The following is a 15,065-nucleotide window of genomic DNA, read 5'->3' on the forward strand; positions in this document are numbered from 1 at the left end:
TGGTGCCGGAGTTACAAGCGATTGTTAACCGCCCGTCATGGGTGCATACCTCCGAGTTTCGTTACATCATATTCCCACTGTCCTTACTCGTGTGGCCTGTCTAGGCATTCACATCCCTGTGACATTTGCGTGACACCCCCACCTTTATGGAACACTGCTTGCCAGACACTGGAGACCCTCTCTCCTCCAGCAGTTGGCAAGAAGAGCTGCTTTGCTTGAGTTGCGTGGGACCGAGTCCAAGAACGCCAGTTTTCAGGGCTTCTGGACTTCCTCTGGAAACTGCTTTAGTCCAAGCAGAGAGAAAATAATCTGCTCCTTCACGCCTCTGCAGGGAACTAGAACGGCCCCCAAGAAAGGCCTACGGAGTACTAGCAGCTAGACCAGAGGCTCAGGAAACTGGGGGGGGGGGCATCCAATGGCCCCATGACCAGCCTGGCCCTCCTCCGCCCCAAGGCCTCCGAGCTCAGCCAACAGCCATGCTTCCGACCCATCCGGTCCAGGCCCTGCCCAGTCAATGACCGAGATTCCGGTTCCGCCCCTCCCTCATTCCTACTCCCTGGCCAATGGTCGCGCTGCTCGCCCCGCCCGCCCCGCCCTCTTCATCTGGGAGGGTTCTGCACGGTCGCAGGCAGGTCAACCTGTTGCCCAGTCCGGTTTCCTCTTGGTAAGTTCGCAGACTGGGAGTGGGTTCTCAGGGCTCAGTGCTCACCAGCGCCCTTCAGGGAGGGGGCCTTGCACGGAGCCCAGTGCGGCTCGCAGTCTGCAGGATCGCCCCTGAGCCAGGGCACGCGGGGTCGGGGAGGCTCCTGACCTGATTATGGGAGAGTGCGGCCGGCCCCACACGGATTCGGGACCCTGGGAGTTCCTCGAGTTGCATTCAACACCCTTAGCGAGCCGGTAGGTGGTGCAGAGCGTTTGCCCGGGCTGGATAGGAAGAACCGCGGAGTGCCTCCTGCCTCTCCCTGGCCCCGGTGACTCCCGCGAGGCCTGACCGCGCGCAACGACCCGTGGCAGTCGCTCCAGGGAGTAGGTCTGCCAGTCCGGACTGACGCCCGCCCGATCCCGGGTCTGACAGCTGTGGGTAGCGACACCTGTTCAAAACAGCCCCCCTGCACTTGGAGACCTGGGTCCCGCCAGTTATCTAGTTTGAGGCCAGGAGACCTGTCCCTCGGGAGTGTGGATATTTCTTTCCCTGACCCGGTCAGAAGCTTTGCTGTGCCCAAGACACCTCTGCCATCTATCTCCTTTTCTCTGAGATGGGAAAGAAGTTTGAGGAAAAGGATAACAACAAAGGAAAAGAAAAAAAAAGCGCTTTGGATACTGTGAAGCTTCAAAAACTTGAAGGGCATTTGGCCTTGATCTCAGAACTCAGGCGAGTGTCGGTGAGAGCGGTTTTAACGCCAGCTGTGTCTGAGAGGTTTTTATGTTTCAAAGAGCATAAATGCTGCGTCTTCTCACCCTGTAGTCACACCCCCAGGCAGGGAGCGACCTTGGCTTAAAGATAGACTTTGTGGCTCTCCTGTTGCAGGGGCCTCCAATGCTCTGTTAGCCCACGGCAAAAAAAAAAAAAAAAAAAAAAAAAAGCCTGGGTTCAAATCCCACAGTGTCAGTGCTGTAGCATAGTGTCACTTCTTGCTTGTGATTGTGTCAAAGGACTAACTGAAAGAACCTTCAAGGAATGAACAATGTGAACTTTATCTGCTTTTGGTGGGGTTATGTGCCCGCATCTGTGCATTCACTTTTGTGGCTTGACTGCTAAAAATCGCTGATTAGACTCCCTCATCCTATCTTTCTAGGTGATCTGGGCAAGGAGGGGGCAGGTTTCATCAGCCTGTCCACCACAGAGCTATTCTTTTTCATCACCTGATGGCCCAACAGACCCTAATCTCACCTCCGTCATCTCCTGACCTTGCATCCATAGGTCTCCATAGGATGTAGCATTTGGTAGTTAGCAGGGGATGTAGCATTTGGTAGTTAGCGGGGGATAACACGGGGCTGAGGTCACTAGGCAGAGGATGTAGCATTTGGTAGTTAGCGGGGGATAACACGGGGCTGAGGTCACTGGGCAGAGGTACTTCATCTTCCATGTATCAGTTACACTGTCTCCCAGGGGCCTCCTGTTTCAAACAAGAGCACTTGGTTCCCTCTTCTCCCCCTTCCTTCTTCTCTTTTGAACAGTACTCTTGGAATCCAACAACTTAAACTTGTCAAAATGGAGCTCTGAAGTGCTGTCTTTCTATGACTTCTCCCTGACTTGCCCCAGCTCCCAAGAAACAATGTTTGATTCTTGCCCCACCTCCCGTGTGCACAAAGCCCATCCCTACCTCCGTGGTTGCCATCATGGCCACACCCAGCATCATTCCCCCCTTGGTCTCTTGACTGTCACCCCCCTTCTATCCTGGGCTTCTCAAAGGCCTTAGAATCTCCGGAGAACCCTGGAGTGCAAGTCAGAACTTCTGCTTTCCATTGATCCCCCTGTTTCACACCAGATAAAACCCAAAAAGTCCTTCCCACAACACCTTGCATGCTAACCTTTGACCTTGGCCTCCGCCCCTCTAAGCTTTCCAGACCACTCCACTCACCTAGTTTCTCTTCAGGTACTCCAAGCTCTTAGAACTTGGGCCGTTTGAAGAGACACACACATCTTAGGACTTTTGCATCTGGTTTGCCTTCTGCCCAGGTATTTCCTGCTGGAGTTGTGTCCCATTGTCTCATTTTACTTTCTTCATTATCAGAATTACCTTCTGGACTTGCCATCTTGCTAACAGATCTGTGACCAGCTGCACTCCAATAGTCTGTAAATTGGATGTGGAGGACACGGTGACCTTGTCTTTCTTAGCCCTGATGGGGAGGGCAAGTAAGAGACAAGTAAACAAACACGTGTAGTTGCAGATTGTGGTGCTGCATAAGGAATGCTCGTTTGCATTTAAGGCACTTTAAATGCTTAAACTTAGGGTTGGTGAAATGGCTCAGCAGGTAAAAGTGTTTGCTGTGTAAGCCTGATGGCCTGATATCAAGCCCTGGGATCCAAAATGGAAAGAGAGTCAACTTACAAAAGCTGTCCTCTTATTTTTCATATGTGTGCTTGTGACATGTTTGCACACATTCACACACCCATCATACACATACGATAATAAATGGATGAGCATTTAAAAGTGGCCCATGTTAAAAAAAATTAAGCTTAAGGGAGCTGGAGAGAAGGCTCCATGGCTAAGAACACTGGCTGCTTTTCCAGAGGATCCGGGTTTGAGTCCCAGTACCCACATGGCATCTCACAACCATTTATAACTCAGTTCCAGGGGATTGGATGACATTTGGTGGCCTCTGTAGGCACTTGTTGCACAGACATACATGTAGGCAAAATGCTCATGCACATAAAATATAGATAAATCTTGGGGCTGGGGAGGCGGCTCAGTGGTAAGAGTACTGACTATTTTTCCAAAGGACCTGGGTTTGATTCCCAGCATCCACATGGCCATTCACAACTGTCTGTAACTTCAGTTCCAGAGGATACGATGCCATCTCCTGGCCTCCATGGGCACCAAGCTCAAAAGTGGTGTGAAAATATACAGACAGGCAAAACACCCATACACATAAACAATTTTAAAAATAAATATTTTGAAAAATTTAGCTGGGCAGTGGTGGCACACACCTTTATTCCTAGCATTCAGGAGACAGAAGCAGGTGGATCTCTGTGAGTTCAAGCCCAGCCTGGTCTACAGAGTGAATTCCAGAACAGCTAAGGCTGTTACACAGAGAAACCCTGTCTCAGAAAAACGTGGTGTGTGTGTGTATTTAAATTTAAGCTTACATGCCTGAACTGCTGTGTTACACAAGCTCTCTGAACCATTTTTAAAAAAGATTTTTAAAAATGTATGTGTATGTCTGTCTGAGTGTATCAAGTGTGTGCAGGTTAGAAGAGAGAGTGAGGTTTGCCTGGAATTATGGGCAGTTTTGAGCCACCAGATAATGGGTGCTCTGGAAAAGCAACGAGTGTTCTTTTCCACTAGCTCATCTAAATCAGTGGTTCTCCTAATGACCCATTCACAGGGGTCACCTAAGGCCTTCTGAAAACATAGGTATTTACATTATGATTCATAAAAGTAGTAAAATTGAAGTTATGAAGTAGCAACAAAAATAATTTTACAATTGGGGGTCACCACAACATGAGTAGCTGTATTAAAGGGTTGCATAGACAGGAAGGTTGAGAACCACTGCTCTAAACCACCTCTTTATTAGTGTTCTCAAGTAAGTGCGTTTTTCCATTAACCACTAAACCATCTCTCCAGCCTCTCTCTGAACCATTTTATGGAAAGGGCTGGTAATTTGCCCTGAGTGACTTCAGTGTAGTGAACTCAGTTTTCTCCCATGAGAACATATGCCTGTATATTTGGTAAATTAGTGGACTTGCATCATGATCCAGAAACAGTCTGATCTGAGATGCCTCAGTTGTTTGGTCTGAGTAGCTGGCAAGCCCTCCAGTTTCTTGGTGCTGTGTTTTCTCCAACTTTACAGTCGCATTATCCTATCATCATCATTTTTGGCATCTCCCTTTGTTTGTTTGCTTTCAGTATACCCAGAAGAGGCAGTATTTATAGGTGACTCTTGTATTATCCCTCTTTAGAGATAGGATGGGGTCTAGTGTCTTTCACAGTCTTAGCAGCTAATGGCACAAGCAATACAAACCTTAGAAAATGATTAAACCCAAACGGCGGAAGTGGGCCCCAGATTGGTAGCTCTTTGTTCATCAGTTCACTTTCAGGGAAAAATTTTTGCGAGCCTCTGAATCCAGGCAGTAACAACAGTGAAAGATTGGGGGCTGGGGAGATGGCTCAGAGGTTAAGAGCACTGACTGCTCTTCCAGAGGACGTGAGTTCAATTCCCAGCAACCACATGGTGGCTCACAACCATCTACAATTCAATCTGGTGCCCTCTTCTGGCATGTAGGCAGAACACTGTATATGTAATAAATAAATAAATCTCTAAATTAAAAAAAGACAGTATTAAAAAAAAGTGAAAGATTAGGACTGGAGAGTGCTCTGCTGTTTGGAGAACCAGAGTTCAGATCCCAGCACCCACATCTGGTAGCTTACAACTTCCTGTTACTCCAGCTCCAGGGGTTCCAGTGCCCTCTTCTGGCCTCCCCAGGCACCTTCCGTCACACACATATCCACACTCATACCCACACACATATACATGATTTTTAAAATTAATAAAAGAAATCGTTAAAAAAGAAAGAAGTAGCCGGGCGGTGGTGGCACACGCCTTTAGTCCCAGCACTCGGGAGGCAGAGGCAGGTGGATCTCTGTGAGTTTGAGGCCGGGCTGGACCGATAGCCTCCGAAACAATACAGAGAAACCCTGTCTCGTAAAAACCAAGAAAAAAAAAGAAAAAAAAAAAAAGAAAGAAAAAAGAAAGAAGTAAAAGCTAGAGGAAAAAACAAAGATTCTAAGAGCTGAGAAAGAATTGCCTTCCTCCACCCCCACTGCCAAGTTGTTGCCCTGTGTGATCTTTCTTCTAGTCCATGTCTCCGTCCATCCCATCCTTTCCAGGGCCGGAGTCCACTCCAGAAGCTGAGCAGCCATGACATTCGCTGAGGACAAGACCTATAAGTATATCCGCGACAACCACAGCAAGTTTTGCTGTCTTGACGTTTTGGAGATCCTGCCTTACCTGCCCTGCCTCACAGCCAGTGACCAGGTGAGTCAGGGAAGCCCCAGCTGGCCAGTGCACCGGGCACAGGGCTGTGCCCTCCAAGTTCAGCCTGTCCCAGCCCTTCTCCCAGGCCATGGCTTCTGAGGCTGCTGCCTGCCCTGCTTTTCTGACTTTTAGATTAAGCTATTCCCAGTGGCTTTTCTAACCTGCTTGAATCCTTTCGTTTTTATGTTGCACTCAAGAACATGGTACCAGGTGGGCAGGTTTCTAGGCTTCTGATTCAGAGCCTTCTCTTTGCTTGTCTTTGGATCTTGGTCCTAGTTGGTTTTGATTCATTCTCTCATAGGACCTTATCTTGGACTAAAGTCTGGAGTGTCAGCTCTGAGGACTCCACCAGTGTCTTGCCTCATCAGGACTTGCTGCGGGCTCCTGCACTCAGCAGCCATGAAGTGGTTTATAGTTTGGCTCTTCTCAGGTGGCATGGGCTCCTGTGCTCCCAGCAGCTGCCTGTGCTGTTGGGGCCTCCTGTTGTAGGTGTCTCAGGAGTACCATTGTTTGCTGTGCAGTCTCCCTGCAGATACTGTTACAGCGTAGGTCTGGGCAGTTAGGAGAGTGTGCTGGCCTCACCTTGTGTTGGGCGTCTATCAGGACACCCTGTGTAGTAGATATTTCCTGTGCATTGAAACTTGTTTTTCTTTCCTTCTCCTCCTCTTCCTCCTAATCCTCTACCAAGTTTTCCTTTTCCTTTTCTTCCTCCTCTCCCTTCCTTCTTTTCTCCTTCCTTTCTCTTTCTTCTTCAGACAAGGTCTTACCATATAGCCTAGTCTGGTTTCAAACCTGTAAGCCTCCTGTCTCAGCCTCCCTTGTGTTGGGACTACAAGCTGGTTGATAGTTTTCAAGTGAATCCAGTGAATAAAAAGTGCTACAGCTGCTGGTGTATGTCTAGAATTTCCCCAGTATTCTTACTTGTCTTGCTTCCCGTTCTTGGCCCCGCCCTTTTCTTCTCTGCCCCTTTTATCCCATTGTTGTTGGGCCCCTTTTCCTTCCCAACTCGTTCCCTCTTCTCTTTGCTTTAGTGGCTGCCTGATTCAAGCTTTGCATCCTTCGTGCTTTGCTTCTGCTAAGCCTCTGCCTCCTTAGCAGTAAAGTGGAGATGATCATAGCATCTGATGGGGCAGTGCCTGTGAACCTAGACACGGCCAGAGCCTTTCCTGGCAGCATCCTTTGTTGTTGCTCCTCCTCACTCCATACCCGGGCTACCACCCTGGCCTTGTCCTCCCTCTCACCCAGTTTCAGGTAACTGCCTTCCTCTTACGGCTTTCTTGGTGTCCCTTTGTAGTAGCTCTCGTCTAAGGGGAGAAAAGGCTAGGCAACCTGGCCTGAGTAGGGTGACTGTCCTGTCTTCCAGGATCGACTACGGGCTTCCTACACACAACTAGGGAACCGAGACACACTCTGGGAACTCTTCAATAAGCTCCAGAGACGGGTTGGCTGGGTAGAGTTCTTCATCCGGGCACTGAGGATCTGTGAGCTGCCTGGGCTGGCTGACCAAGTGACTCGAGTGTATCAGAGCTACCTGCCTCCTGGTGAGCATCCTGCCCTAGCCTTCTTCCGGGTCCCTGCCTGTTCCTCATGCTTGCAGCCTTCCTCTTCCTTCACCTTTTACCTCCTGCCTTTCTAGTTTCACCACTCTCCATTATAGGGTATACCCAGGCTTAACCCGCCTGAGCCACTCACTAACTATGTCCCTTTGGCAATATCCTTTAATCTCGTAGTCTGTCACAGTGCGGCTGATGGCCACATCCCTCGGGTGGCTGCAGTGGATAGACACCACAGGGTGATGCCTGTTGAGTGCTTAGCTGGAGTTCCACGCCTCCCCTCTGCCCAGCACAAGGCACCTGCTGTCAGTTTTGTAGTTCATGTGTCTGCCTCCCTACTTGGTCCTCATTTTCTCTCCTGTCCCCTTTCTCTACAACATAGAGTGTAGAGTCTATACCCAATCACTCACCCCACTCTTCATTTCTCTTTCCCTCCCGAGGTTTCTCTAAGAACATCCTGGTTTCTAAGCCCAACCAGCTGCCTAGTTGCTCCTTAATTCCTCTTAATGTCTGCCAAGTCATGTGATGGGGTGGGGGATGGGGGGCGGGGCGTTGGTAATTGGGCCTGAGAGAAGAACCAGGAAGAAAAATCAAGCCAATCTCGAACACACCATGCTTTCTTTTCTTTCTCTGTTCCTCTCTTCTTTCCAAGTTGGCCTCTTCATTTGTGGGAGTCAGCAGTGCTCTCTCAAGCAGAAATGATTACTGTGGTAGGGTGGGAGATGGGGATGACAGCTGTGAGAGAACGGAGGGGAGTGACCACTGACAGTGTCACTGGGCTCTTGCCCCTCCACCGCCCTCGTCACCTTTCCTGTCTTCTCCAGCTCCTATCCCTCCTGCCCCCTCCCCAGTGATGCTTATCACCTCTAATGAATTCATACCATATCAGGTCAGTAAGTTACTGAAGGGAGGCATCTCAAAGCTTCCAGGCCTCTTTTGCTACCAGGATACTTCTGATTTTTCTGGGCATCACTACATCTTTGTCCTTTAGGGACTCCGCTCCGCTCCCTAGCCCCACTGGAGTTACCAGTAGTTACTGCCACAACTTCTGTACCGTCTGCTACTCCAAGCCACAGCATCCCTGACAATGGCTACCAAGAGAGACCAGGCTACCCCAGACCTGTCCAGGATACCCAGCCACCAGAGTCCCCAGGAGAGGTAGGTTCCCAGTCTACTTCAAGGCATCTGCTTTTGTGTGCCTGCCTGTTTCTGCCCATCCCATCTTCTAGAAGCCCCTTCCTACCTCCTGAAAACCGTGCCTTATCTCTGCTAAGAATACTGGGTTTCCCTCACTAGCTACCTGACTGCTGGCCAGGTCACCTCAGTAGTGTGTCATCTGCTAACTAGGAGGCCATGGTGTTGAGGTCTTTGCAATGGTCAGGTGACATGTTGAGCTGAGTAAAGGACTGGGGGGGGGTAACCAAATTTGAAAGTGGGGGAGGTGATATGAAAGCTCAGAAGTCATGGGTGGATGGTAATAGGTTCTTAGTTATCAGTAGTGAAGTCAGGGGTGGGGGAAAGATAACTAGTTCTACTGAGGAAGTGAGTCAGCCATGGGCAGTAGAAGAGACCCCAGACTGGGTCTGAAGTCATAGGGTCTGCACAGAAACTGCTGAAGGAAGGGCTATATGCAGAGCCAGACACAGACACATGGATAGGGAACTTGGGCAGTACATAGTTTTTTTGTTTTGTTTTAAGGCACTTGAGGTCATCCTAGGAGTCAGAGATATAGTTCTCGGTTAGTGGCGTTCTTGTTTAGCATACACACAACCCTGAATTCAGATTCCAACACCATATAAGCTGGGCATGATGGCTCATACCTAATGAGAATACTACTCAGGAAGTAGAGGGAGGCAGATCAGAAGTTACATAGTAAGTTCAAGGCTAGAGTGAGATACATAAGACCGTATCTCAAAACAAGGCAAAAATAGTAACAGCAACAACAAAACCAAATAGATACCAGGAACTTATATTAGGCAAGTGTATTATTGGTGAGCTACCCCCTGGTATGTGAAGATAACCTATGGCCAGAAGCAAGGCAAGGGTTCCCGGATGCTGGGAACAGGGACTGGGTCTTACAGATGCCCCATAAATGTCTGATCCTCTTTGTCAGCTCTTGGGAGATGCAGCTGCTTTATTACCATTTCTTCTATTGCAGAGTTTAGAGCAAGTCCCACAGGCCAGCCTCGGGGCCATCCCGAGGATGTCTGGAGGCTCTTTGATGCCCTCGTCCAACCTGCCAGCTGTCAGCCCTCAGCCTTCCGCAGAGTATCATGGTGAAGAGCCAGAAGCGGGTGACACCTCCACAGCAAGTATGCACAGATGTGGTGTTACAGGGTCTCTCAGACCTCCCAAGTGAAGGTTGGGGTACAGTTACCACTGGCCAGATGTGGTATTACAGGGTCTCTCAGACCTCCCAAGTGAAGGTTGGGGTACAGTTACCACTGGCTTTCCTTGGACAGGATTCAGGATAGGAATAAAGGGTATTCACTTAAGATAGGGGTATTCACTTAAGAGAGTGTGCGTGCGTGCATGCGTGTGTGCGTGCGTGCATGTGTGTGTGTGTGTGTGTGTGTGTGTGTAGAGTAGTAGCAGCTTAAATTGCAGTCATTTATTAGCACATGGCTCAGTTGAGAAGGTCTTCTGGTCTTGTTGACACTCTCTCAGATATTCCCTGTGCTTCTAGTATCCATTGGCTGGTGCCTCTTCGTTCTCTCATCCTCTAGCACACAAACCCAATTCATGGCATCTGGGCATGGCTCTGGGTAAAAGAAAGTCAGGGCTGTGAGGCATGGACTCAAAACTGGCCTTATTACTCCTGCTGTTTTCTGTGGTCAAAACAAGTTATAAGGCCCGTCCAGATTCCGAGGATGGAGAAACTGGCAAAATTACATTGGAGGGTGTGATTGCCGTGTAGGTTTGTGTATATTTCTGTACATTGCTGCATGTGAGAGAGAGTTAGGGCTATTTCTGCACTCAGATAAAAGGACCTGGTAGGGATTGTCCAGGGCCTGAATGAGGGATAGCACAGGACTAGCTGACAAGGGAGCTCTTTTTCTTTTTTTAATAAATTTTTGTTTAAATTTAAAACTACCTTTTTTTTTTTTTTTTTTTTCCACGAGACAGGGTTTCTCTGTTTTGGAGGCTGTCGTCCAGCCTGGCCTCCAACTCACAGAGATCTGCCTGCCTCTGCCTCCCGAGTGCTGGGATTAAAGGCGTGCGCCACCAACGCCTAGCTAAAAAACTACCTTATTTTACATACCAATCCCAGTTCCCTCTCCCTCCCACCCTCCCATGCCCCCCACTGACTCCCTATCCCACCCTCCATCCACTCCCCAGGAGGGTGAGGCCTCCCATGAGGGATCATCAAAGTCTGACACATCATTGGGGTAGAACCTAGGCCCTCCCTTATGTATCTAGGCTGAGAGAACATTCCTCCATAGGGAATGGGCTCCCAAAGTCCACTCGTGCACTAGGATAAATACTTGTTTCACTGCCAGAGGCCCCATAGACTGCCCAGGCCTCCCCACTGACACCCACGTTCATGAGGCTTGGTTCAGTCCTATGCTGGTTCCCCAGCTGTCAGACTGGGGTCTGTGAGCTCCCACTTGATAAAAGAGCTCTTAAACACCGTTCTGCACAAGGAGGTCTTTACGTCCCAGCTGTGGTGGTTTGAATAGGAATGGCTCCTGGAGGCCCCTGCATCTCAATACTTACTCCCCCCTAATTGGTGGAACTATGTAGAAGGTATGGTCTTGTTGGAAGAGGTGTGTCAAAGAGGTGGGCTTGGAGGTTTCAAAAGCCCATGCCATAGCGGTCTCCGTCTCCGTCTCCGTGTCTGTCTGTCTGTCTGTCTGTCTTATGCTTGTGGATCAGATGTCTAAGCTCTCAGTTACTGCTCTATTGCCATGCCTGCCTGCCTGCTGCCATGTTCCCCACCATGATCCTCATGGACCCCCTGGAACTGTGAGCCCAAAATTAAGTGATTTCTTTTATAAGTTGTCTTGGTCACGGTGTTGTCACAGTGATAGAAAAGTAACCAAGATACCAGGAGACTCCAGATGAGTCAGTCAGGGGTCAGAAGAACCTGGTGCTCCCCGTCAGGACTGTATCCTATCCACCCTGGCTTTCCAGGCTAGGATAACTCACCTCTTCTTTCCTAACTCTGTTCTGTTTGCCACAGATGCCTGGTCCTGCTCAGTGCCCCAGAATTGCTGTGTGAAGTAGTTAAAGGTTGGGAGAAATCATCTTAGTGCTCCCAGATTCTTTCATCCCCAAACAGCCCTCAGTCACTGCACTTTTTAATGTCATCTTATCACAAGACATTTCTCTGGAAATACTGCTGTGAACTATGGCGCTAAGGACATTTCATTTGTAGCATGTTGGTGATCACAGGTGCCTGGAGATTTTCTATTAGGTTTAAGGGGAGGCATCAGACATCACTTCTGATGTTTGTCAGCCTTGACATGTGTGTCCTGAGAGTTCTCTGAAGAGTCTGATGTCATCACCCTTATGCACTGTTACCACCTGCTGCTTCTGATTTCCCCAGATCAAGCTCCCTTTCTGGGACTACTAGGTCCTTATTCCTTGGGGTGTATGCTTGTGGTACGATTGACTGGTGTTAGTGCTTCTACCGAGCCATCCTGCTGTCCCTTGCCCTGATTCAGGACCGCTCTTGCTAGAAGGTGGAGGGGGACAGCGGTGAGGGGAATGTCTTAGGTCACTTACACTTATGCCCAGAACAAAGTAGAAGAGGCAGACGTGGGAGAAGAGGCTAGTGTCCAGGGTGGAAGAAAAAGAGAATAATTTCTAATGAACGTCAAGTTTTTTGGTGTGGATGAAGACAGAGGCCATTTTATTTTGGTGATAGGACCGACTAGGGCTCTGTGTCAAGGTCTGAGTCTTCTCCACAAGCAGGAAATTGGGAGACCAGATGGCATGGGGACCCTTCTCTAGCCCTTAATGTAAGACAATCCTTTGGGTTTGTTTCTGTTTTTGTCTACCCTCCTGTAGGTGTTGACTCCATACCACTCCATGGACCTGTGTCTCCAACTGTTTCCTTCCAGCCTCTTCCACGTACCACCGTGCGGACAAGCCGCTTGCCTGGGGTCACGGTATCAGTTCCGTCTCCTGAGACCTCCTTGTCTTCCTCTTCCACTGGATTGGCTTTGGCAAAGGGAGCTGGAGACCAGGCCAAAACTGCCACAAATTCTGTGACCACCAGCTCAGTGCCTTCTACCAAAGTGGTACCAGTGACTACTGTGTCTTCCAAAGTGTCCTCCAAGTTGCCCATCAGTACAAAGTCCACTGCTGCAATGCCTTCTGCTGTGCTCACCAATATAGCACCGTCAAAGTTACCCATCAACTCAGTATATGCTGGCACAGTGCCATCCAAAGTGCCTGTTAGTGTGGCCAAAGCACCTGCCAACGTACTGCCACCCAATAGGATCAACAACCAAGCCAAGGTGAGCCTTTATTCCTCCTAATAGTCACTCAGTCCACTTTGCCAAGACAGCTGGTCCTCTGCCCTGCCCTCTGACCCTTTTAGTCTCTGTGCTGTCTCTGGTCTGGTTTTTCAAGTTGTTGGGACAGATGGGAATCAGCCTCATCCAGCCCTTACCCCCTGTTTTCCAGGAGGAATGATAGACCTTCAGCAGAGTGGGGCATGGGACCATCCCCACTGACGTGTTTATTAACTCATTTGGAGCTCAAAGCCCCCAGTTAAGCTCAGCAGTACCATTTTGTAGATGAAGTAGTGAGGGATGGACATGGTGGCTCATGTGCCTTGTTCATTGGACAGTGGTCTCAAGCATACAGCTTGGAGCAGCTACTCCAGTCAGTGACCCCTACAGTCCCTTTCCCCAAGGCCTTACAGCTGTTCACCTAAAGGAACCAAGTTCACAAGCCTTGAGAACTTGTGGCTGCCTTGTGACTCTTAGGCCCAGGTAGTGCAATATGGGTCACACCCCAGCATGGGCTCCCTAGCAGTGATGCTCACAGTATGAGAGGGCTCAGTGAGTATGAGAGGGCTGCCCTGGAAGGATTACTACAGGGTCTTGGTTACTTCCTTCCTGGCTGTGTATGTATCACTGATGTGTTGAACCCCCAAGAGAGGGTGGTCTCAGCTATTGTGGGATGCTAGTTCATGCCCTGGCCACACAACCAAGCTTGTCTCCCTGTCACAGGAATCCCTTCCAACATTCTCCTTGTGTTTCCAGGAGACCCTAGAGACTCCAGCAACCACAGTCACCACTAGAAGCAGCTTGCCCAGACCAGATAGCAGTTCGAGGAGCTTGCACTCTGGGCCAGAGATGGGCAAACCAGGTGTGCTGTTGTCCCAGGTGGATGAGCCATTCTCAGGATGCTCTATGGACCTTGCCATCAGCCCTAGCAGCTCCTTGGGCTCTGAACCCAATCGTGGTCCAGAGGAGAGTGAGTATTCATCCTTTAGGATCCAGGTGGATGAGGACCCCAGTGCTGACCTCCTGGCAGGAAATCCTGGGCCACTAGCCACCCAGGAGCTCCCAGAAGACGAAGAGCTTTGTGCCAGTCAAATATCCTGGGTCAAGTGGCTCGGGGCAACCGGTGCACTCTTGGCTGCGTTCCTGGGAGTGATGCTGTACCGTAGTAGGCACCTGGCCCAATGAAGCCTCAGCTGCGTGCCGTTCGCTGGCCCAGTTCCGCCAAGCACAGTCTCTAGGCTCGGGCTGGTGGAGGCTAAGTCAGGGGAACTTAGAGATGGTGAGGTTCATCAAGCTATCTGTGTGGAAGCTGCACCAAGGCTCCATCCACTGTGGAGTAGGGGAGAGACATTCTTTCTATCCTAGTTCATGCCATCTTCTGGTCTTTAGCTTTTTGGGGTACTAGAATACCTCCACTGCTTCTGGCCTTCCCACATGGCCGTATAGGATTTCGTGTGATGTGCTCCTAAGGAGCTGTCCCCATCAGCCTCATCCGTGTTGGCCCAAGCCTGAAGATCAGGAGGCATCACACTTCTGTGGACAGCGCTCCTCATCCTGCCCAGGCCTCTTGAAACACAAGCACAGGTGTATTTGTGAGAGCTCCCGTAACATCTTGTGCCTTCCACCAGCAGCCTGGCCTAAGGCCTTGGTACTAGAGCCTGGGAGCAGCAGAGTGGCTGGTTCCTAGGGAGCTTTGAATCCTGTCTCTCTGGTCCCCCTCCACAGCTAGGCAACCCTGAGGGAAGGTCTGGCGGTTCCCTGTGGACCCTGAGAAAGCCAGAAGCAGCTGCCAGGCCTGAGGAAGACGCTGGGAGCCCTGCTCCAGCCTCCTAACCCCACCTCTTCACCTCCTCCCTCCTGGTCTCCATTCTCTTTGGTTTCCTACCCAGGATGATGGAACACCTAGTGGGCGGAGCTCAGGCTGGGCTTGAATTTCAGTTCCCCGCTTCCTTTGACCTTAGCAGATGTTTACCTTCTGTAGTCTTTTCCCAGTGTGGACAGTGAGGCCTTTCACTGGGCTTTTCTGAGACTGAAGGACATAGATATTTACATAGTACCTAGCCCAGAGGGTGTGACTACCAAGTAATTACCCTCCTGCCCAGCCTGGTTGAACTAAGGTGAGCTTGAGAGGCAGAGTACATGGTGGTAATGGTACACTCTTTGCCTCTGAGAGAATAGCTTTGGCCTACATAGTGCTTCTGTCTCTCTCTGGCCCTGTGATCTCTGACAAAGTGTACACCTCTGGGCCTCACTTTTCTCTCCTGTGAGATGGGGCAAATATGCATACATATGTGCTACTGCATTCTAATTTTATCAAGATAATTAAATTAAAAGAATTTATCTGTGAAAA

The 15,065-nt window shown here is 49.8% G+C and overlaps 1 protein-coding gene across 3 annotated transcripts; it reads left to right on the forward strand.

The window, feature by feature from the left end:
* Positions 1–582: 582 nt before the first annotated feature.
* Mavs (mitochondrial antiviral signaling protein) lies at positions 583–15,065 on the forward strand. Of its 3 annotated transcripts, none has more exons than XM_005068650.4 (7): positions 583–664; positions 5,553–5,700; positions 7,064–7,241; positions 8,245–8,411; positions 9,412–9,565; positions 12,267–12,718; positions 13,472–15,065. In XM_005068650.4, the coding sequence occupies exons 2-7, from the start codon at positions 5,584–5,586 to the stop codon at positions 13,898–13,900; spliced, it is 1,497 nt and encodes a 498-aa protein (XP_005068707.1). In that variant the 5' UTR covers positions 583–664; positions 5,553–5,583; the 3' UTR covers positions 13,901–15,065. The 3 variants fall into 3 exon arrangements, with proteins under 3 accessions (XP_005068707.1, XP_012967838.1, XP_021082016.1); XM_013112384.3 differs by lacking the exon at positions 583–664 and adding an exon at positions 677–897; XM_021226357.2 differs by lacking the exons at positions 583–664; positions 7,064–7,241 and having other exon boundaries at positions 5,562–5,700.

The sequence above is a fragment of the Mesocricetus auratus genome, unplaced genomic scaffold (genome assembly GCF_017639785.1).
Source record: "Mesocricetus auratus isolate SY011 unplaced genomic scaffold, BCM_Maur_2.0 Super-Scaffold_100004, whole genome shotgun sequence".
Taxonomy (NCBI): domain Eukaryota; kingdom Metazoa; phylum Chordata; class Mammalia; order Rodentia; family Cricetidae; genus Mesocricetus; species Mesocricetus auratus.